This window comes from Giraffa tippelskirchi, chromosome 3 (genome assembly GCF_054371585.1).
Source record: "Giraffa tippelskirchi isolate mGirTip1 chromosome 3, T2T-mGirTip1v1.2.pri, whole genome shotgun sequence".
Taxonomy (NCBI): domain Eukaryota; kingdom Metazoa; phylum Chordata; class Mammalia; order Artiodactyla; family Giraffidae; genus Giraffa; species Giraffa tippelskirchi.
The window spans coordinates 73,367,441-73,392,118 of record NC_137277.1 but is presented as its reverse complement, the minus strand read 5'-3'; the positions used below and the strand labels follow the sequence as shown (position 1 = coordinate 73,392,118).

Here is a 24,678-nt window from a genome sequence, read left to right as displayed (position 1 = left end):
GCCACATCCCTTCATTCTTTCTGGAGTTATTTCTCCACTGATCTCCAGTAGCTATTGGGCACCTACCGACCTGGGGAGTTCATCTTTCAGTGTCCTATCTTTTTGCCTTTTCATACTGTTCATTGGGTTCTCAAGGCTAGCACACTGAAGTGGTTTGCCATTCCCTTCTCCAGTGGACCACATTCCTTCAGACCTCTCCACCATGACCCTTCCTTCTTGGGTGGCCCTGCACGGCATGGCTTAGTTTCATTGAGTTAGACAAGCTGTGGTCCATGTAATCAAATTGGCTAGTTGTCTGTGGTTATATTTGCTTCTTTACCTGCATACAGATTTCTCAGGAGGCAGGGAAGGTGGTCTGGTATTCCCAACACTATAAGAATTTTTGTTTGTTGTGATCCACACAGTCAAATGCTTTGGCCAAATCAATAAAACAGAAGTAGATGTTTTTTTCTGTTCCTCTCTTGCTTTTTGATGATCCAACAATTTTTGGCAATTTGATCTCTGGTTCCTCTGCCCTTTCTGAACCCAGCTTGAACATCTGGGCCGTATCCAGGTTTATCCTGGTAAACTGAGTCTCTTATATTGTGTAGTGACCTTTATCATGAGTCATACTTTCTATTTTAAATTCACCTTGTCTAATGTTAATATAGTTGTATACACTTTCAATCTTTAGTGTTTAGATGTAGCTCTTAATAATATTCTGGATTTCCTTAATGTTATTCAGTATTAGCATTTCTGATTTTTAACTGAAGTAAACTAGTTATATTTATGTTAATTATAGATCTTTGGGAGATTTTTCCTTCCTTTGCTTGAAATTGATTCTCCTTTTTAATATATACATAATATATATGTTTAAATTAAGCATATTATATATTTTTTTAATTTCTTATTTCTTCCTTTCTTTTAGAATATTAAATGTATTTTACATAGAGTTTTCCCTCTACTATTCTGGAAATTGTATACTATTTTTCTTTTGACAATTATCCTTAAATTTTAACATATATACTTAAAGTTAGAATATTTCAAAGTGGGTATATTTTACTTCTAATCACAATCTCATATTTATCTAATAGTTTATCTGGTAAAACATTCAAAATTAAACTGCTTTCCTCTTTTTCATACAGTGAAGGTTTATTTATATTTACTCATATTTATCACTTTGTTGTTGTTTATCATTCTTTTTTGCATTTCATACTTTATGGAATTACCTTCATTCTTCCTAAAGTATATCAGTTCTTTAGAAATGTCATTAATGAATATATTTTGTTAGTAAACTCTGATTTTATTTGATAGAACTGTATTTTATTTGTTATAGGATTTAATTAATTTTGGCTGGGTATACCAGTTCTCAGTTATTTTTTTTAGCACTTTAAAAAGATTGTTCTACTTAAATGATCTACATTCCATTCTACTTAATTTCACAAAAGTGATCATCCATCTCCCTGACCTTCCCACACCCTGCCACACACACACCCCACAGGCTGCTTTTAAGATCTTGCTTCACTTTAGTATCACTATGATGAGCAGTTCCAAATATATATCAGCTATATTTCTCTCCTATATTGCCTCTTCTCATTTTATTTTTTTCTCCTATTATTCCAAATATGTATGTATGTGTATGCATGTGTCTGTGTGTGCATTTCCCTTTCTACCTCTACATCCTCTAAAAACCACTGTATTTTCCATTTTTCTCTATAGCATTCTGGTTAATTTCTTAGAGCTTGTCTTCCATTTCAACCATTCTCTCTTTAGTTATATCTATTTTACTATTGTATTAATTCAATACACTTATTTTATTAGAATAAACATATACATTTTATATATTATAAATATGTGTTTTGTATTTATTTAATACATAATATAAAATATATTTTATACATTATAAAATTTCTAATTTTCCAGATTTGACTGGATTTTTTGATAGGTTCTATGATTTCCAATTACTTTTTTATATATTTAAACATATGAAATGCATATATTTTATATATCTGATAATTCAGATATATGAAATCTCTGAGATCTAATTTTAATATTTCTTTTTCCTGATAACAAGCCCACTGATTTTTTTTTTTTTTTGTATTTGTCTATGTGTATGACAGGGATGTGTTGTTACATGTTAGCTCATTTATGACAGAATTCTATACTTTGATAGGATGTGTTACTATGTAGAAACTCAAACTGATTTGCATTTCTCTAATAATGAGTTATGTTGAGCATCTTTTCAAGTGTTTGTTAGCCATCTGTATGTCTTGTCTTCTTTGGAGAAATGTCTGTTTAGTTCTTTGGCCCATTTTTTGATTGGGTCGTTTATTTTTCTGGAATTCAGCTGCAGGAGTTGCTTGTATATTTTTGAGATTAATTGTTTGTCTGTTGCTTCGTTTCATATTGTTTTCTCCCATTCTGAAGGCTGTCTTTTCACCTTGCTTATAGTTTCCTTTGTTGTGCAAAAGCTTTTAATTTTAATTAGGTCCCATTTGTTTATTTTTGCTTTTATTTCCAATATTCTGGGAGGTGGGTCATGGAGGATCCTGCTGTGATTTATGTCGGAGAGTGTTTTGCCTATGTTTTCCTTTAGGAGTTTTATAGTTTCTGGTCTTACGTTTAGATCTTTAATCCATTTTGAGTTTATTTTTGTGTATGGTGTTAGGAAGAGTTCTAGTTTCATTCTTTTACAAGTAGTTGACCAGTTTTCCCAGCACCACTTGTTAAAGAGATTGTCTTTTCTCCATTGTATATTCTTGCCTCCTTTGTCGAAGATAAGGTATCCATAGGTGCGTGGATTTATCTCTGGGCTTTCTATTTTGTTCCATTGATCTATATTTCTATCTTTGTGCCAGTACCATACTGTCTTGATGACTGTGGCTTTGTAGTAGAGCCTGAAGTCAGGCAGGTTGATTCCTCCAGTTCCATTCTTCTTTCTCAAGATTGCTTTGGCTATTCGAGGTTTCTTATTTTCCATACAAATTGTGAAATGATTTGTTCTAGTTTAAATACTCAGGGCTGGGGCAATGGGATGACCCAGAGGGATGGGATGGGGAGGAAGTTGGGAGGGGGGTTCAGGATGGGGAACACATGTAAACCCATGGCTGATTTATGTCAATGTATGGCAAAAACCACTACAATATTGTAAAGTAATTAGCCCCCAATGAAAATAAATAAATTTATTTAAAAAAAAAAAGGAACTCAAACTGAACTCATTAAATATGTACAGTTTTAGGAATATTATGCTTCAATAAAGCTGTTAATTTTTTAATATGCTTCTGCCAGGCATCTGGGAGAGGTATAAATACAGGTTCATTTTAAATTAATTTCTCTTTTGGAGTTTTATGGACCATACGGTGAATTTTCACCTGAAAATCACTTAAGAGATAATCTGTGGTTGTGAATTATTAAGATATATTTTTATTTTCTCCTTTTCTCCCTCTTCCACACTGATACCAAGGAATAATGTGTTTGTGCCTTGGTATCATGTGCATCTCTGTGCCATGATTTTTTTTTAAAGACAACTCGTTCACCAAGAGTGTAGCTCTGTGGGATCCAATATGTTTTTACAAGCTCTAAGTTTCAATTTCCCATATGACTTGAGCCTGATATATTTTAATTCCCTGGCTCTCCATTAAGTTTGCAGGTATGGCCGATGGGCAGAGGGCAGGCATCAGCTTCAACATTTCTTTATAGTTTTATATTTACGTTCCCCCAGTTTTTTACTCTAAAAGACTTCTCTTTCCTCCTTGAAATCTTAGCTTTTTAAAGAAGATAGCTATAATGTTTTATACAGAATTCTACGAAAATATTTCTATTTACTACAGCATATTAATGAAAACCATAGAAGAGTTTTTTATTTTGCTTTTAAAATTGTATTATCCTCACACTTAATTTCTCAGTTCTATGAAATCTTAAATTGAAGTACATCTCAAAATCTGAACACACACAACAAATATATCTACACAAACTCAAAAAGGTACATAGGATTTAAGTAAGACTTTTTATATACGTCATTGTTACCTATTTGTTATTCATTCATTGGGAGAAACAAAAATTACCTCTTAAACTTGACTTTGAACAGGCTCTAATTACTAATACTTTTCTGTGTCCAACCCATTCTTTTTGTCTAAAATTTTTATTCATTTCTATATTTGCATAATGAGCAAACACTAAATTCACTGTGCCTGTAGAGATGTATGTAAAAGCTTCCTGTCAGCTGTGTCCAGAATCTTTACTGTTTGGTTGGTACAAAAGCAAATGTGGGTTTCAGACCATGAATTTTAAATCATTATAATTAGGCTCAAGCAAATCTTTATTAATCAAAATAGGAGCCATTATAATCAACACATTTTTGCCAATAAGAAATAAGTTGGTTTATTTCTGTAGTACAAAAATCCATGCTCCAGGATTCAATGAACTCTTGGAAAGCATTTTCTGTCTCCTGCTGGTTATGGAAGCATTTTCCCTGCAAAAAGTTGTCGAGATGCTTGAAGTGGTAGTCAGTTGGCAGGAGGTCAGGTGAATATGGCAGACGAGGCAAAACTTCATAGCCTAATTTATTCAACTTTTGAAGTATTGGTTGTGTGTTGTGCAGTAGGGCATTGTTGTGGAGAATAATTGCAGCTGGGTGTTGTTGTGAATAAGAATTGGGCCTATTCTGTTGACCAATACCAGCTGCAGATGTTGCAGTTTTTGGTGCATCTCATCAATTTCCTGAGCATGCTTCTCAGATGTAATAGTTTCGCTGGGATTCAGAAAGCTATAGTGGGTCAGAAGGTCGTCAGACCACCAAACAGTGACCATCACTTTTTTTTTTTTGGTGCAAGTTTGACTTTGGAAAGTGGTTCAGAGCTTCTTCTTCATGCAGCCATTGAGCTGGTCATTGACAGTTGTATGAAATCCACTTTTCTTCACATGTCACCCTCCAATAGAGAAATCGTTCATTGTTTTGTGCAGAACAAGAGAAGATGACACTTCAAAATGATGATCTTTTGATTTGTGGTCAGTTCATGAGGCACTCACTTTTCAATGTTTTTCACCTTTGCTATTTGCTTCAAATGCCGAGTGACTGTAGACTGTAGTTCTTTGGCAATTTCTTGTGTAGTTGTAAGAGGGTCAGCTTCGATGATGGCTCTGTATTGGTTGTTGTCAGCTTCCAATGGCCAGCCATTATGCTCCTCATCTTCAAAGCTCTCATCTCCTTTGCAAAACTTCTTGAACCACTACTACTGCAGTGTACATTCATTAGCAGTTCCTGAGCCAAATGTATGTTGCTATTGTCTCCCCTGCTATATGACCCATTTTGAACTCAAATAAGAAAATTGCTCAAATTTGCTTTTTGTGACATCATTTTTATAGTCTAAAATAAGCAGCAAGTAACAAATAATTAGCAAAATAAAAGTGAGAAATGTTCATTAAAATGATGTATATCAGTTATAGCCACATTTATTTAAGAATATATTCCAGGATCACACTGTAAATTTCAATATTAAACCGCAATTACTTTTGCACCAACTTAATAAAACCCAGTAATGGAATCTTACTAGATTACATACAAGGCAAATTAGATGATATTCGAGTGAGAGAAGATTAATGGCCAACAAATCAATGAGTAAATTTTGAGGAAACATTAGTTAAATAGTATTCTCAAAAAATTAAGGTTGGGGACATAATGGTAGATTTATATCATAATCAGGAAGACAGAAGAACAAACCTTTAATTTCAATATAGCATAATAAGTTTTATAATAGAAACGGGTAGAATACTTTAGGAGCACTAGAGAAGAATATTCATTTGTGCTGTGTGTGCTTAGTCACTCAGTCATCTCCGACTCTTGAGACCCCATAGACTGTAACCCGTCATACTCCTCTGTCCATGGAATTCTTTGGGCAAGAATAGTGGAGTGGGTTGCCATTTCCTTCTCCAGGGGATCTTCCCAACCCAGGAATCGAACCCGGGTCTCCTGCATTGCAGGCAGACTTTTTAACAACTGAGCTATGAGGGAAGTCCTAATATTCATTTACTTAGTTTCAAAGAAGTCTTTCTAGAAGAGTTAACATAAACTGAATGAGACCAAAAAGATAAGTTAAAAGAGGGCATAGGATGCTCCAGACAGAGGAAATGGCAAAACAAGGGCCCAGAGGCATGGAAAATATGATACATTTAGGAAGTAAGTTATTCTGTGCCTCTGATTCATAGGATATATATGGAAGACTAGCCAGGGAAGACACTAAAGAGCTAAGAAAGAACACCAGATTGTATGGTATATCTTATGCCTTGCCAAGGAATTTAGATTTCATTGTGGAGAGTCTCTGGAGGCTTTTAAACAAGACTGATAACAGAATAAAGACCTATTAAAGGACATTAATTGCCATTTTATAATTTGTTGAGGAAGGATGTAAACTAATTGTTTTCTTTTTCTGCTAAATAGGACTTCAGGCTCCTGCCACAGCCCAGGGTATTTTCCCTTCTTGTGTTTTCTCAAATACGTAAGTATCTAAGAAAATTAATACATAATTATAAGTTAATATTCTAAGAAGTACATGAGTGATGTTAAAAAGCAAATAATTGCATGGGATCCTGCATTCTTGTAGTTCTACTTAGATTTAGTGAACTGATGTCTTTTGCAAATTCTCATCACTAAGGTTAAATTGTAAAGTAAACAAAGTGAATATTGTTCCTTTTCCTTCTCTATTTCCTTATCCCACTGTGGTTCTATACTCACCCTATATTTAGAGTCTTCATGCCACTTTCAAATATGACCTCTCCTCTTCAGGTAGCTTTCCAGAATCTAGACTTGTCTCTTTGCCTTTATCCTCTTTTAAACATTTACCATTCCTTGAACGTTTTGAGATTACTGGCTTCCTAAGGATGGTAGATTAGTTTTAATTTTTATATTTTAATTAGTCATTCTTATCCTAAAATGTTGCCATATAATCCAAAATAATAATCTCTAATGATGGAACTTGCCAGTTTTTGGAAAAGAGATTTGGGGTACCTCAGGGATTTTTATTCCTCAAACTGGTGATGATCTGTTTCTGTTGGTGTCTAGATATGGTTTTCTCAATGTTAGAGCTGAGAGACTATCATTTTAGACCCAACACTTTTACCTTTAAAAAAAAAAAAATTAATTACCCAAATAAGATCCAGCTTAGACTTTACAAATTCCAAATGGCAATTAAAATGGTTGAATAGAGTTAAGTAGTATACTGTGACAAATGGTGTTGACCAATTCACACCAAACTTTCTTGGAGGGAAGATCTTGATTTTAGGACTATGGATGTTGGTTTAACTGACTTGAGAATTCATAGGATACACAGCATTGTAATAAATACAGAAATAAGGAAACTGGGTTAGTCCAGTTTAAAGAAGTGGAACAAGGTAGAAGAATGGCAATGATCATTTGTACAAAATGGCCATTTTTATTTTACCTATTGAATAAATAAATGTTTATTTATTGGAAATATAAATACCTCCCTCTTTATAAAAATGGTTAGAGGTAGATCATAATAAAGTCTTAATTACTCCCTCTTTATTTTTCTCCACGCAAAATTATAGAACTAGAGTGACTTGAATGTTCCATAGCAAATACTTTGGATACTTTTTCATTAAAAACCTTAACTCAGTAAGGTGAGTAACTCTATGCATTGTTTGGAGCTTTTTCACCGCTCCCTTCCAGATTGACAGGGAAAAATAACTTTTAGCTGCACCCAACCAGCCTAACATCCCATAAGAATACAAACAAAACACAGCTAACAATGTTTTCTGGTCTGACTCTACCAATCATACACATTCACATTCTTCTCATTCTGATTTAACTCCAGATTTCATAAGACTTTGCTGTGGAATGATTACATGTATTCTACCATCCACCTTCTCCCTCCCTCCCTTTCCTCTATTGATTAGTTCTATTTTCTCTAACGTTAATACTAAAAACAGCAAGATTTATAAAATAGACTTGGAAGTTCAAAACCAAGAGAATGAAGACAAAGCAAATATGATAGCAGTGTGGATAAACTTCAATAATTTTTATAATTAAGTTTCAATAATTAAGCATTACACTGAGATAATGAGTAAGTTTATATTATTGGGATAGAAGTTGTAACAGTAAAGAAGACAGTAAGAGTGCTTGCTACTTTGCATACTATGGTCAGAAATTCATAGTTTATCTACTGGGCAACACTGGTTAGGAGGGATAATGGTATTATCAAATTGGAATACATGATGAATACCTAACAGAAATATATAAGAATAATTTATGGCAAGAAAGTAAGAAACCAGTGTTAGAAGTCCATTAGTGGCCTGCACAAAGGCTTCATTTTGGATTACAGAGACTAGGCCCATATCCAAAAGATTTTAAATAGGAATTTATATTTGAAGCATAATGCTAGATATTAGGTAGATGTGACAAGGAAGAAAACCATGCCCAAGTGATTTTGAGGTGTTCTTTTTCAAAGATACCATGTTGCAGCAATTTTTTGGAATAGTTTCAGAAGGACAGGTATTAACTCTTCTCTAAATATTTTTTAGAATTCGCCAGTGAAGCCATTTGATCCTGGATGTTTGTCTGTTGGAAGTTCTTAAATCATAGTTTTGATCATTATTCCCCTCACAATTGCTGATTTGATATCATATTTGTGTGCAAATGATTTCCTACCTTTAGGTTTGCCTTTGCTCGTGAGCTTTTCCATTCATTCATAGTTTTCTTGTTTCTACGTGTGGCCTTATCTTTTCCACCTACAGAAGATCCTCTAGCATTGTTGTAAAGCTGGTTAGGTGGTACTGAATTCTGTTAGCTTTTGCTTGCCTGTAAAGCTCTTGACTTCTCCTTCAAATCTGAACAAGAGCCTTGTTGGGTAGAGTATTCTTGCTTGTAGGTTTTTCCCATTTGTCACTTTAAATATATCATGCCACTCCCTTCTGACTGTAGAGTTTCTTCTGACAAATCAGCTGATAACCTTATGCAGATTCCCTTGTATGTTATTTGTTGCTTTTCCCTTGCTGCGTTAATTATTTTCTCTGTGTTAAAGTTTTATCAGTTTGGTATGTGTCTCTGTGCATGCCTCCTTGGGTTTATTCTATATAGGACCCTGCACTTCCTGGACTTGAGTGTTTCCTTTCACATGTTAGGGATTTTTCCAGCTATTGTCTCCTCAGGTACCTTCCCAGGCCCTTTCTCCTCTTCCTGGGACTCCTATAATTGGAATGTTGCTGTTTTTAATGTCCCAGAAATCACTTAGACTGTCATTTCTTTTCATTCTTTTTTCCTTACTTGTTCTGCAGCAGTGATTTCCACCAGTCTGTCTTCCAACTTACTTATTCATCCTTCTGCTTCATTTATTCTGCTATTGATTCCTTCTAGTGTATTTTTTATTTTTAGTTATTTTATTTCTGTTCTTTAAATCTTCTAGCACTTTCTAAACATTTCTTACATCTTCTCAGTCTATACCCCCATTCTTTTCCCAAGATCTTGGATCATCTTTGTTAACATTATTCTGAATTTTCTTTCAGGTAGATTACCTATCTCTACATCACTTACTTGTTCTTCTGGGGTTTCATCTTGTTTCTTCATCTTGAACATATTTATCTGATGGCTTATTTTGTTTCACTTTCTGTGTTTGTGGTTTATGTTCCACAGGCTGTAGGATCATAGTTCTTGCTTCTGGTGTCTGTCCTTGGTGGGTGAGGTCAGTCTAGGGGTTTGTGCAGGCTTCCTGTTGGAAGGGACTGGTACCTGCCCACTGGTGGGTGATGCTGGATTTTGTGCCCATGGTGGACAGGGCCATGCCAGGGGGCTTAGGACAACTTTAGCCAACCTCTCTGTTGATGAGTGGGGCTGCGTTCCCATCCTGTTGGTTGTTTGGCCTGAGGTATCCTGGCACTGAAGCCTGCAGGCTGTTGGATAGAGCCAACTCTCAGTGCCAAAATGGTGACCTCCTGGAGAGCTCACACCAAGGAATATTCCCTGGGACTTCTGCCAACTCCAAGGAGACCGTTCAAGACCTATAGGTAGGTTTGGCCCACGTTCCTATGGAGATACTGCCTTGTTCTGGGTCCTAGTCCATTTGAAATCTTGCATGCACCCTCCAAGAGTGGAGTCTCTGTTTTCCCTAGTCCTAGAGCTTCTGCAGTCAAGCCCTGCTGGCCTTTAAACCAAATTCTGTGGGGGCTCCTACTGTGATGCCAGACCCCTAGGCAGGGAAGCCTGATGTGGAGCTCAGAACTCTCAGACCTCTGGGAAAAACTCTGCAGTATGTTTCAAGTCTGTGGGTCACCAACCCAGTGGATATGGGATTTGATTATATCACAAAAGCACACTTACTCTATCGATGTGGCTTCTTTTATGTCTTTAGATGTAGAATACCTTTTTTTCATAGGATCTAGTCTTTTTCTGTGGATGATTGTTCAGCAGTTAGTTGCCTCTTTGGTGTTTTTGTGAGAGAAGATGAGCTCAAGTCCTTCTACTCTGCCATCTCGTCACCCTTCTGAAAGCATCTATTTAACTGTATACATGTTCTCCAGAGATCTTGGGCGAATACAGTTTATGAGTAAGCGAACACTGATTTCATTCCAAATCTGTTTCCTTTGCATGTGGTCTTCCTCACAAGTCAGTGATACTCATTGCAGTTGGAGCAGGAGCCCATGTCTCATCACTGCAAACTCAATGTCTCATCACTCAACACAAACTCAGTGTCTGATTTTATAATGTAAAGTACAGGCTTAGAAAAAGTAAAAAAGGTGTATCAATTTTATTTTAAGTAATTAGGAAAAAGATAAGCAAAGGGCCTATATTGAAATACATGAAAATAAATACCTGAAATATACAAAAATAAATAAGAACTAGAGTCTTAGATTTTGTTTTATTAACTGTTCTATAATTTTCATTGAGTTCTTGTTACCAGTGAGAAAACTGCATTGTTGATTTCATTATCATGATAAAAATCTAACTAGAATATGTGATAGAATATTGTCATACATAGAAAAGGGCTACATCTAAATTTGTACTTCAGAGGGCTAGAAATGTATTATTTTAACCCACAATTATTGAATAGTTATCACATAATTCCTTGCTGTTTGATGAAAGCATGGGTAAAACTATGGGATTTGAAAGGGTGAGTAAAGGATTGTCCGGAAGCTCTGGTCAGATGTCTTGCCACTTCATGCTGCCTTTTAGCAAACATGAAAGACTAGCTCACCTTCTCCCTCCAAGTCTGTGTTCTTTCCCAGAGGACCACAGCAGGAATGTCGAAGGTGGGTCAGAAGTAGAATTTTCAAATAGACATTTTTATGCAACAGCTATAATTCTGCTTCTGAGTATTAAGACATATGGGCCAGTATCAAAGAAGGAAGAGAAATAGGTGGTGGGGGATGGAAATAAAGTTTATTCTTTTGAATTTCTGTTAAAAAAAACTTTCAGATATAAAGAGAAAAAAACTGATTCAGTGATTATAAGTTTTGGAAAAGGCTACATAAATTCTTGACCCTAAATAATAACAAAATTATCAACCTTTCTTGACTTTACAGACAACAGCATCTCCTACAAAACTGCTTGCAGGAAAAAGTATGTATCATAAAACTCATTGATAAAGCAGCATATAAAGCAGTAGAAAAAAAACTATGGAACCATTTACTGATATTAATGTCCCTCTTTGCCAATTTTTTCTTCTTTAAAGTTCACTTTTAGTTAATTCTAAGATTTTTCAGTAGTCTAAAGTTCTCATCAAAAGATAATTTTGCCCATTCAGGAAGAGGTCTCATGGAGATGGGCAGGAAGTCAGGAGAGGAGCATTAAGGGACCTAGCCATTATAAGAATAGTGTCAAATAACCATAAACCCATTCTGTCATGGAAAGCCACTACACATCACTTTGCAGACTTGGCTCATGAGTTGGGATGCCTGGATTGGTCCTGAGTCAGTTTTGTGGGAAGGGACCTAGTCACCTAAGAATAAAACATATTATGAATAGCTTTCTTTCATATGTCATACTTAGCCTAAGAATAATAATAATGTTCTATCATTTATGATCTCTGGTAGAAAGAAAAGCAAAAAGCAATACATATATTGAATGTCTCAGTTTATATGTCATAGTAGATTAGAATAAATTATTTATTTTTATTCAAAACATTTGATTTTGGATGTTATATAATGTTTTGGATGTTGTATAATAAATGCGGAACATATGAGAAGATTCAAGGATTAGAGCAGAATAAAATGGCTTTCCCTGAGGTGCCCCCAAACATTCTTTAATGTGTCAAAAGAGAGTATGCTGCATGGGTGTTTTCTTCGATTGTTGGCCTAATATGGGTATAACTGTGTGCTTGTTGTTCAGTTACTAAGTCGTGTCCGACTCTGTGACCCCATGGACTGCAGCACGCCAGATTTCCCTGTCCTTCACTATCTTCCAGAGATTGCTCAAACTCATGTCCATTGAGTCAGTGATGCCACCCAACCATCTTATCCTTTGTTGCCCTCTTCTCTTCCTGCCTCAATCTTTCCCAGTATCAGGGTCTTTTCCAAGGAGTCGGCTCTTCACATCAGGTTGGCCAGAGTATTGGAGCTTCAGCGTCAGTCTTTCTAATGAATATTCAGGAATAACTTCCTTTAGGATTGACTGGTTTGATCTCCTTGCTGTCCAGCACCACAATTTGAAAGCATCAATTCTTCAACACTCAGCCTTTTTTATGGTCCAATTCTCACATCCATACATGACTACTGGAAAAACCATAGCTTTGTCTATACTGACCTTTGTCAGCAAAGTAATGTCTCTGCTTTCTGTGCTAACTTAAGGCAGTATTTGGGGTGTGAACAGCCCCATTACAGAAATCCTATTTTTTTTTTATTCTCCTGCCCACATGACAGCTTTCCAGGCTTTGCTGCCAGTTACTTATGTTTACTAGTTTTTGTTTTAAGAGTCATAACAAGTTTGAACAGACTATTAGTTTATTATAGGCAAGAGGATTTTTATTAATACAAATCCAAAGCATGTTTTCAGTACATAAGCAGAAGTATATAGTAACAGATGGATTCTGTTACTGAGGCTCTTAGTCCAACTCTAAGTAAATAAATGAGAGTCGTGTCCGACTCTTTGCGACCCCATGGACTATACAGTCCATGGAATTCTCCAGGCCAGAATACTGGAGTGGGTAGCTTTTCCCTTCTACAGGGGATCTTCCCAACCCAGGGATCAAACCCAGGTCTCCCACATTGCAGGTGGATTCTTTACCAGCTGAGCCACAAGGGAAGCCCAAGAATACTGGAGTGGGTAGCCTATCCCATCTCCAGCAGATCTTTTCGACCCAGGAATCGAACCAAGGTCTCCTGCATTGCAGGTGGATTCTTTACCAACTGAGCTATCTGGAAAGCCCAAACTTAAACATAGGATAGCACCATTGACCACTAAGGAAATGGCCGTTCAAATCCAGTCCCTGAGGTTTTATATCAAGCTCAAAAGGAGGAATTCTCTAAACCTATCCTTCCTCAACCCTCTTGACTCTTTGAGATGCAATTCTAGCCTGCCCTTGTTTTCTATCTAAACTCATTTGTTCCTTCACTGTATCACCTTTTCTCTGCCTTCTGTGACAGATTCCATTGATACTATCTTGTTAGATACAAATCCATTCAATCTCCATAAAGCATGAAGTTTTTTTTTTGCTTATTAGATTCGCATGAAGTTTTTTTTTTTGCTTATTAGATTCTTAACAATTAGCTGTAGTCCTTTCCCTGTAAACAAATCACAGGCTCACCTCTGCATCAGGGAATGAGAGGAGAGCTGGCTTCTTTTCCATCCTTACTCTTAGTTAGACAGATGCCTCTGAAGGCACCCAAATGTTTTGACTATATCTGTTTGAGAAATAATTTGTTAGAAATAACCTGGTTCATTTTAAAATAATTTTGCTAGGTTGTAGACACTATGTTTCTTCTTGAAAAAATACATGCATGTAATATAATGTGCCTAGACAGCAATTTGGTGATTTTTCATTTTCTTTCTTTTTAACCAAAAATTCTTTTATCCCAGCCATAAATGTTAGGAAAAAATAAATAAATATAAATGTTCTGAGGGAATGGGAGCCTAATGGAAACTTATAATTTTTTTTTTTACTTTAGTAGAGAATAAACCAACTTGAAATTAATTTGAAATTCTAAATATATATATTTACCATGTTCTCTTTATAACCATGATGATATCAAGCTATGCACTGTTTGATACAAAACATCAAATGTTACCCTCTGTTGCATTGTCGAATAGATAGTTACATGATTTTCTTTTCATTCCTGCTTGCCTCAAACTAGGTAACTTCTGAAGAACTGAATAGCATAATTCAGAATATAATGACCTGGGTTGTGGCTACAGTTACCAGTATATTATACCCAGCCATCACAAAGTATGAAGAAAGGTTGAAAAATAATACATATCCAGTGTCTGATGATTCTGTCCTCTCCTCAGATAGTTCAAGTTTTTGTAGTACATGCAGTGAAGAGTTTACATATGGAAGCTACACTTCTGCAACAACTAAATCATTTAAGAGAGAGCCCTGTGCGTTTGCAGTTGACATATCAGTAAGGAGACCAACTACACCATTAAAGCCATCTGCCCATGTGGAAAAAGAAGTTGTGGGAAACACACATCACATTACAGGACAATCTGTAACAAATGAACTAAAATATAATGACACAAACATGATACATACAAACCCTGACCTCAGAAGTTGTAAATCTGATAGCCATCTTCTAGCATCATTTGAAACAGGCACAAAAAAATCAAAGGACGCTACCACTGAAACAGATGGTCTAGAGAATCCATTGTTTTCTGATCAAAAAGCAAAAGCCATGAATGAAATGAAGAGTTTAAAGAATGTTTTTGTTAACTTTAAGTGTCACTTAAAAGGGGAAACTGAATTGATTTTGGAAAGCATTTTTCATGAAATAATGTCTGATTTAACACATGCCATTCCCTCTATTTCTTCTGTTACTGCTGAAGTTTTTGTTGACCAAAGTGAGCCTGTAAGAGGAGACTTGGTTTCCAATGCCTATATCTGCTCAGTAGCTTCAGAAATTGTGGAAAATATGCTTGAGAAGCTACAGTCTGCAGTTGAGAAAAAATGTGTCCAGATATATTCACAGGAAGATTCAGTCAACATTCAACCAAGCCTAACACCCAGTGGAGAATCTCTCACTCTATCATATGGAAAACCTTTAATAGCTTCAGTGCCTTCTACTGTGGAACCCATGTGTGATGTTGCAGAGGATATGGTGCATGCCATTTTAGAAAAGCTGATGACTCTTACAGCTCATAAGCAAAATGAACTTCCTCATCTTGAAGAGGCAACTAAACTTTCCTATCAGCAACATATGATAGACCCAACATATATGCGCCATATAAAAGCCAACAAAAAGAAATGCAATCCTGAACTTGATGCAGCTAATTTAATTGTTAAAGAAAAGATACAAAATTTAATGTCAAATATTCTTTCCCAGTCCTCTTTGGTTGGCTATATAGAGGAAGCAATCAGCACTATACTAGGATATGTACAAACTGAACTTAATAATGAGAGACTTATTGCGTCTGAAGAAACAGTAGTACTCCTTAAGTTGCTTGATGATATCTTTACTCAGCTACATCAGGAACCAGTAAAAGCAGGTAATCAAAAACGTAGACATTGTAGACTGAGAAGTCCTTCTGACACTGAAGTAAAGTACAGATTCACTGGCACTAGATTATCTAATGGCCCTAGGTCTGGAAGACCATTTCCACCTATTAATGTTCCTGGCATGGTCCTTTATTCTGAAGATGATAATGAAGAAATAGACAGAATTGTGGAAAATGTGCTTGATTCATCTTTCAAAGATGAAAAAGCAAAATCACAAGAACAAATTCCTGAGCGTTGGTTTACAAAAGGAAACGCTTGTCTAGAAAACCAAAGAAATAGCAAACTACCTACAAAGCCTGCTTCTCCAAGAAGCAAAGCTGCATTTGATAGTCGCAGGTTAAGGACTGAGCTACCATTTTTTAAGGATAGAAAAATTTTGAAGGAAAAACCCTGTTTGAATAAAGACATTTTATTTTTCAGCCAAGATCAAAAGCATCAAATACAAAAGGCTTCAGAAAACACAGTTAAAAGTATTTTAACAGAGATGCTCAAGGACATATCTTCTGTTCCTCCTGGTCACTTAGAAAGTAGAACTGACAAAGCTTCAGTTCTTGTTTCAGAAAAACCTCAAGAACCATCACATCAAGAATGGATGGACCAGCTGTTTTCTGTGTCAGAAATTAGTACAGTAGCTCAGGAAATAACAGATGCTATACTAAACATACTTCATAAGGCAAGCTGCATTCCCAGTGCCACCAAAAGTTCCATTTCATCATCAGTTCATCCAGCTTCTCTAGAGCGTCCTGACACTCTTCACATGGTCAAAGCAGCACCAAATAAAAACCCACTAAAAATATGGTTCAACAGTGAAAAGAAAATGAAATATTTATCTTCACTCGATGGAGATCTGGCAAAATCTTCCCTGTTAAAATCTGAAGAGAGTGAACCAAAACCTGCAGATGAAATTACTGATAAGATCATTAATGCAGTTTTTAAGAAGCTGAAGTTATTTATTTGTCCAAAATTGCAAATGGTCTTCAAACCTTCACTTGCAGAGAAATCTTCATTACAATCTCAACTTAGTACTTACACAGCTAAAGTGGTAAACATCGTTTTGCATGCTATCCAGAATGAACTAGAATTCAGTGAGAAAAACCGAAATCTTAGGGAAAGAAACCATACCAAATCCCTCACAGGTAAAGGATGTTTTACTGACACTAAGAAACTAGAATCTCTTGTCTCAGATCTCAATGATGATATCATGGAATCACCATTATTAACTTGTATTTGTGAAATATTATCAAGTGGACATTCAGATCAAAGCAATATTTCAATCTCTTCAGATAACTCAAAGCCAACAACTTCACATGGATCTGATAATGTTGATAAAGGGAACATTTTGCCAAGCAGACAGGATAAAAAATCATTTTACAAAATTTTAGCTACTCCATGTGCTCTCCATAGTGTCATTAATGGAAAAGATCTCAAAGATAATTCCAGATTGCAAGTGTTAGATAATATTGGGGAAACACTCTATGAAATGTTATGCAAGCTCATAGGGGCCCACCCTCACTGTCAGCCATCTTGTTCTAAGCTAAGCAGAGAGAAGACAAATAAGAATCAGCAAAGAGCCACTGAATTGCAGTCTAATATTCAGCTAATTTCCACAACAATTTTGGAATATATCATTGCAAAATTATGTAGTGTCGACACAGATACTAGTTCTGTAAGTTCTGGATGTAAAGCTATCTCAGAGTCTCTCAATATTGACAACCTATCATTTACTGCAATTATTGAGGAAATGGCCAAATGCACTAACATAATCTCCAGCATAGTTTCCAGGATGTTTCAAGAGGGTAATAAAGAGGTGACTAAAAGCATGGAAAAACCTATTGCTCCCAAGTCTTCCAAAACAGGGAGCACAAAAGAAATGCATTCAAATAAGCTAAAAGCAGTAGCTTCAGATATTCTTAATATGGTTTTTGCTAAACTGGAAGGGTTTGCCAATGGAAATTTAGAAACTCTGGGTTCTACTAACGATGAAAATAAAAAAAGCAGTAAGATGAACGTGGAATGTGAAAGCCCCAGTGTTTTCACAGACACATATGAAGAACTATTGCAGTCAGCTTTATACACAAATGCAAAGAAAGTATCAAGTGCTATTTTGAAAGCTATTCAAACAGAATTAAATATGAACCCGTTAGATTTGAGGACAAGTGTGAAAACACCACCACCTGAGAAACAAATGCTAGAGAATATAGTCAGTTTAATCTTAGATGCAGTATCCTCAGATATGCTTAATGAGACTGAATCTGAAGAGAGAGACAGTGAAACTTATGGGTACAGGCCAATCTATGGAAATTTTCTTCCTGGTGGAGCTGAATCAGATTCATTTGTAGAAGATGCTACAAACACAGAGAAAGAATTCATTGGTGAGAGAATACCACTAAGAGAAGAAACTCAATCAGATTCTCTTCAACAATGGGTTCTAGAAAGAACTTTAAACAAACTTGAAGTGAAGCTCAAAGAACCACAGAAATCTCCAGTTGTTCCCATTATAAGAAATATTTTGAATGAGATCTTTCAAAATGCTTTGGTCAGTCAATTAAATATGCTTTCTCTCTTCCACTCCCTTTTAAGCGACATCCCTCACAATGTTGATGAGCCAGTTGCTCAAACATCTGTTCCATTTATAGATAAAATGATGGTGTCTGAAGCAGATGTAACGATAGTGGCAGATGATGTTGTTACAACTGTATTTGATAAACTTTATAAAGCTGCTAAGATAGAGACAATTGCAAGTGAAAATAGCTATAAAACCATCACCTTCTCAGCAAATGTTTCTTTCCATAAACACACCTGTGGAAGAGGAAAACCCTCCATCACTGCTCTGAGCAAGAATCCGTATACCCTTCAGTCCAGATTCAATATTGACAGACAGGCTAAAGGAAACATAGTTGAAGATATTGTGCAGACAATATTAACAAGTTTAGAAACTTTTGCTACTTCCAAAGTACAATCTCTTCTTTGTCCCCAAATCAGCTTCACAGTCCCAATGGCTTTACCTGTTCAGCAGGATAAGAATACATTAAGCAAAGCTTTGTCAGCCAAAGATTTGTATTCTGAGGATCAGTTTTCCTCTTGCTCAGTGGATAATGTTATATCACAAAACACCAACTCATTTTGTCAGGTCTCTTTGAACAAATTAAATACATATGCAACAGAAGTGGCCAGAAAAATTTTACAAGGAATCAAAAATGAATTAGATAAAGAGAAGGAAACTCCCTTCTTAAATAATAACATTGTGGTTTCTGAAAGTATTACAAGTCAAATTGTTAACACAGTGTTAGATATTGTATCATCCAAAGGAAAATGTGACAAGGACAGTTCTGACAAAGAGATCAGTTCAGATCAGCAAGAAGGTATTATTGAAAAGCTATTTAATAAGATTGAGTATCGAAAGGTACTTCAGTTTCAAATACATGATACCATTGAAAGTGTCTTATGTGATATTTATGAAAAAACACTCAACCAGAATAATCTCTCATTTGCCACAACCACTTTGAAATGTAGCATAGCTGGCAAACATTCCAAAGCAAATTCTGACATTGAGGATGTAAATAAAATTCTTCCAAAATTTTCAGTTCCTAAATCAGATGTTATTTTGATATCAAATGATATAGTAGATATTGTACTTCATAATCTCAGTTCTGCTGTCATGCTTAGCATAAATGCAGATGATCCTACTTCTACTAGATTGCCTCTGACCTTTTGTGGTACATTTCCAAAAGCTCAGTGTCGACAGTCTCTTCTTATGGAGTCAGAAAGTGAAAGAAAAACAGAGCATTTTCCATCTTCAAAAATTCTTAAACCAGCTTATGCTAATGATAGCCAGATAACTATAGTAGAGAAAGAAGACCCCAAGAAATCTGTTCCTGACCCATGTGAGGAAAGTGCTAACTTCATTACTAAAAGTATTTTGAATTGGTTAGAATCATTTGCCACAGAAAGGATAGATTCGTTAATTATGCTTGCTTTCCAGCCTAAAGAAAAGTCATTTGTGAGACCAGAACTGGAAAACTGTAGGCAAGATGGCATCATCTTTCGTGAACCAAGCCAGGTGGAATCAAATGTGAATATTCTGAAAATATCAAATGAAACTATTCTCAGCCAAGAGCTCACGGATTCCACTTTTGCCAGTTACAGAGAAAAACTTGGATCTACAATTCATCTATCACAAGCTAGTCTTAAGGAATATTCTGACACCATTGCCAGTGCCATTTTGAATTTTATTAAAAATGACTTAGACCTTGAAATCCAAAAGATGCATCCATATCCAAACACTGTTTCATTCCAAGAAATTACCATTGTAAGTGAAATTGTCAATGGTATCTTAAAGAGGTTATATAATAAAAGATCTGCAAAGGAAATCAGTTTTTACTCAAAAGACAATCCTAATTTATTTTCACAATTAACTGTATCAAATGAAATATCACTGGGACAAAGAGCTCAGGAAAAAAACACCGAACTGTCTCTGTTTTCAAAGTATCCGTTAGAACAAAACCAAATGGCATTGGAAAGGGAAAGCCAAAGAATTGTTTTAGAAGAAATATTTATGAGAAATGAGAAATCAAAACAAAAGGAAAGAACTGCATTATTCAGTGCAGTGGAAGAAGTTTTAAGTAAAGTGCATCAAAAAATAATTGAAATCATAGGCCATTTGCCTTCCTTTAATGAAATACCCCACTTTATATCTAACTCTAAAACATCAGACATAACACAAAAAAACTTCTGTCAATCATATATCAACAGTGCGGCAAGTGACATAATTGAAAATGTTTTGGGGAAAATGTACTCTGTAATCGTGACATCATTACATGAAAATAATGAAGGAGAACCAGCTGACAAAAATATTTTAACAAAGAAATCACCATGCATCAGAGAAGCTAAAGCAGGAATAGGAAGTAGTGTCACTAGATTTGTGCTACCACAGGTTTATCCTTATGCAGGCAGTCGAAATATCTCTCTATTGGAAAACACTTTTTTACGATATTCACCATCACAAGTGGGGAAAGATTTAGTCCAAGTGGTTCTCAATAAGATCACAAATTTTGCCTCATTTTATCTAGAAGAGACTGTGTCCCATGAAAGTTGTTCTGATGAGTTGCAACCTTTAAGACTACACAGTTCTAAAGTAAGCCCTAAGCCAAGTGTTAAAACAAGTTTAAAAGCAAGATCAAAAGTTACTCCTTTGCCTAAATTTAGAACAAAACCACACATAGGGCCTAGTCGTGCTAAGGCCAAGAGCAAGACCAAATTAAGTCCTGGAGAGGAGACCCCAAAAGACATCTGGTCTAAAACTGGTATTGGGTTGCCACATATCCTATCAGCAGGAGATGCCAAAAACGTACTGGAAACGAAACTGCCTCCTTCAGAACTAAAAATGTATGCCAAGGATATAATAAGTAATATCTTGAAAACAACTGTTCAAGAATTGGAAAAGGTGACACGAACTAGAGCAATGGTAAGCAATAGAGTTTTACCATCCGATCAAATCACGGCAGCAAATAAAATAGTTAATTCAGTTTTGCAAGGATTATATGCGATCAATAACCACAATTCGGCTAATCCTATCAAATTCTCACATCTGGATGATCCCAAACTTTCACAGGGAAATATAGGTGCAGAGTCTCTTGCCAAACCACAAGCCTGTTTTTACTTGGAAAATGTTTCTTCACAGTTAGAACAGATTTTTCCTAAAGAAGGTATATTTAAAAAAATGTTTGACAAATGGCAAGCAGAATCAAATGACATGGAAAACGAAAAATGTAAGCTCTTGATGATAGCTGAAAATGGTTTGACTGAAATTTCAATAAAAGCAAAAGAATTAGAATATTCTCTTTCGCTTTTAAATCTGCGACATCTTGAGGACTGTGAAAACCAATTTCATAGTTGTTTTAAGGGAGCTTCTACTAGAGCTGAAGACACCAAAGCACAAATTAACATGTTTGGAAGAGAAATTGTTGAAATGCTGTTTGAAAAATTACAGCTGTGCTTTTTGTCCCAGATGCCCACCCAATATGGTAAAGAAACTCCAGCAAATAAGAAAGAACACACTACTACTAAAAGTAAATATGGTTTTCCAACCAAGGACATCCTCAGCAATGTACCAGTATATAGCACTAAAACCAAAGACCAAAGTCCTTTGGGCTATAGCAACCAAATTGTTCGAGAAATTGTAGAACGGGTTTTAAGCATGTTAGAATCATTTGTGAACTTACAGTTTAAACATATCTCTAACTATGAGTTTTCTGAAATAGTGAAAATGCCTGTAGAAAACCTTTTTCCTATCCAACAAAGACTATTAAGCAAAAAGATGTTGCCAAAGTTACAACCACTGAAAAAAATTTCTGATGAATCCAAGTCAAGTACTATTGTTTCCAAGGAAAATGTACAGAATACCCTTCTACAGGTTCATTCATTCCATTCAGAGTTACTTACGTATGCCGTTAATATTGTCTGCAACATGCTTGGTGTAATTAAGAACAAGCTAGACAAAGAAATAAGCCAAGCAGAACCATCTTCTGTCAGCATATTGAAAGAGAACACTGCAGCAAGTGAGATCATTGGTACACTGATGGACCAGTGTGCTCATTTCAGTGAGTCTCTAATCAAAAACCTTCCCAAGGAAAATTTGTTCCAAGGAGTAGAAAATACTTACATTGTTAACCAGGTTGAATTAGCAACTAATAAGAAAATGCCCATGCCAAAGTTAAAGGAAGTAAGTTTTGGGGATAATCTTCCACAAAGCAGTGTTCCAGGTTTGGCTTTTTATTCAGAGGAAAATATGAAAAAAAGGCATAAGTCTTCATCAAATTTACCCTCATATTCCAAAGCCTCTGTAGAAGACACAGTTAGAAACTCAGAGCCGATGAGAAGGCCTGATTCAGAAAACAGACCTTCATCTTCTCGAAACAAAGTGCAAGACACTGTCCCAAAGGAGTCTGACCAGGACTGTTTTGATCAAGCTATGAAAGGAAATAGCTCCCTCCCTGAAGGGAGTGTCTTACAAAAACTGTTAAAGAAAGCAAATGAATCCACAGAAACAGCATTAAAGCAAGTAATGTCATTTATAGAAATGAGAAAAGGTGAAAATCCAAGAGTGTTTCGTTACGAGATCGCCAAACCAGTTGTTGAGCCTAACCAAATTCAGACAAGTGTTTCTCCACTCAAAATTTGTTTAGCCGCAGAAGATATTGTCAGTACTGTGCTGTCAAGCTATGGATTCCCAAATCAACCACACATTAATGAAAGCATGGAAACAATGAAACCATTTTTCATGTCAAAGCAAAACCCTTTGTCTATAACATCTGGAGGACAAAAGAATGAGGAGAAAATTCTGCTTAGAATGTGGAATAAAAGAATCAGCTATATACCTGAAGAAGAAAACAAAAAAGCTGAGGTCAGAAGGGAAGATTTTTCTTTATTGCAAAAATGGGAAAGTAAGAATTACCTGAAAATAAAGACTCTGAAGGAAGTTGAAGTCATTGCTTTTGCTGACCATGAACTGGGTCCAAATGAAATTCATCTGGTATCAAGACATGTAACCACATCTGTGGTCACATATTTGAAGAACTTGGAAACTAGAGGTAAGTAAGAGTGGGCTTAATTTAGAAAGAAAATAATCAGATATATGTAAAAGAGCACCAGTTCAAGAAGCTTCATTTACTGTTTTTCTGAAAACAGCCTTAGAGGGAGGGTGTTTAATCACTTCTTAATATAACAGGATACTAAAAAGAAAAAAAATGTTAAACATTCATATGGTTTGAATCTGAAAAGGTATATTGCTCATTTTCCATATCTGCAGATGAGAGAAAATGTGGCTATTGAAAAGCAGGCGATTTTGGTTTGAACATGAGGTCTGAGTTCTAAACATTTTTAAAATTCTCATGCATGACTTCTTTATAATTATACCAAATGTACAGGTAACTGATTGAAAGTTGTGTTTCAACTTTAAGGTGCACAGTTGAAGTCATTGCTATGATTAGTCACAGTTTATAAGAACAGTGGTGTCAAACATCTTGTTTTGTTTGTATTCCAGTATTATTATATTCCTTTTAGGTATAATACTCTAAACATATCCTTGAAAGCATTTTTTAAAAAGTGGGTGAAGATATGTTTATCTATATATATTTAGCTTCTCAGATGGCTCAGTGGTAAAGAATCTGCCTGCCAATGCAGGAGACGTAGGATACGTAGGTTCAATCCCTGGGTCAGGAAGGTCTCCCGGAGGAGGAAATGATACCCCTCTCTTGTATTCTTGCCTGGAAAAATTCCATGGACAGAGGAGCCTGGCAGGCTGCAGTTCACAGGCTTCCAAAAGAGTCACACAACTTAGCAACTGAGCATGCGTACATCTGTATGTTTGGTTGAACTATATGATAGCCACTTTGTGTCAAACCTGATAATTATTGGCAGTTTCATAAAATTCCATCTAATACTATTATAGCCTTGAGCTGGATCATTAATTCCAGTTGCCAGTAATTAATTGCTACTTTTTCAGTCTAGATACATCACTTAACCATCATTGAAATAGTAGGACACGTATTATCAGTCCTAACTACTTGTACAATGAGGCCATTTCCTTTCATTAAAACTGGTTATTATTTCAAGGTGGACAGTTGGGTGTGTCTGCAATTCCAAGCTGATAAGCGGAATTTCTTCAAGCACAGCCTAACTGAACTTAGAGAATAAAGAAAAACAAAGAAAACAGGAGAAGATAGGATTCATAATCCCATCCCATTGGTATTTGACTCTGTGGTGGTGGTTTAGTCGCTAGGTTGACTCTGACTCTTTTGTGACCACATGGACTGTAGCTCCTCTGTCCATGGAATTTTCCAGGCAAGAATACTGTAGTGGGTTGCCATTTCCTTCTCCAGAGGATCATCCCGACCCAGGGATCAAACCTGTGTCTACTGTCTTGACAGATCAGATTCTTTACCACTAGCCTGTTCTATCATGTCTCTTCTCTATTCCCAGACATGTCCAAGGTTTTTCAGTGATGTCACTCATGCTCCTTCCATGTGGAGTACCCTTTCCTTACTTC

The 24,678-nt window shown here is 35.9% G+C and overlaps 1 protein-coding gene across 1 annotated transcript in view; it reads left to right on the top strand.

The window, feature by feature from the left end:
• FSIP2 (fibrous sheath interacting protein 2) overlaps window positions 1-24,678 on the top strand; it is a 130,664-nt gene that overhangs the window by 73,820 nt on the left and 32,166 nt on the right. The window contains exons 14-16 of the mRNA XM_081581062.1: window positions 6,416-6,473; window positions 11,509-11,545; window positions 14,275-23,221. Coding sequence (XP_081437188.1) covers window positions 6,416-6,473; window positions 11,509-11,545; window positions 14,275-23,221 — 9,042 coding nt within the window. The remainder of the gene's footprint in view (window positions 1-6,415; window positions 6,474-11,508; window positions 11,546-14,274; window positions 23,222-24,678) is intronic.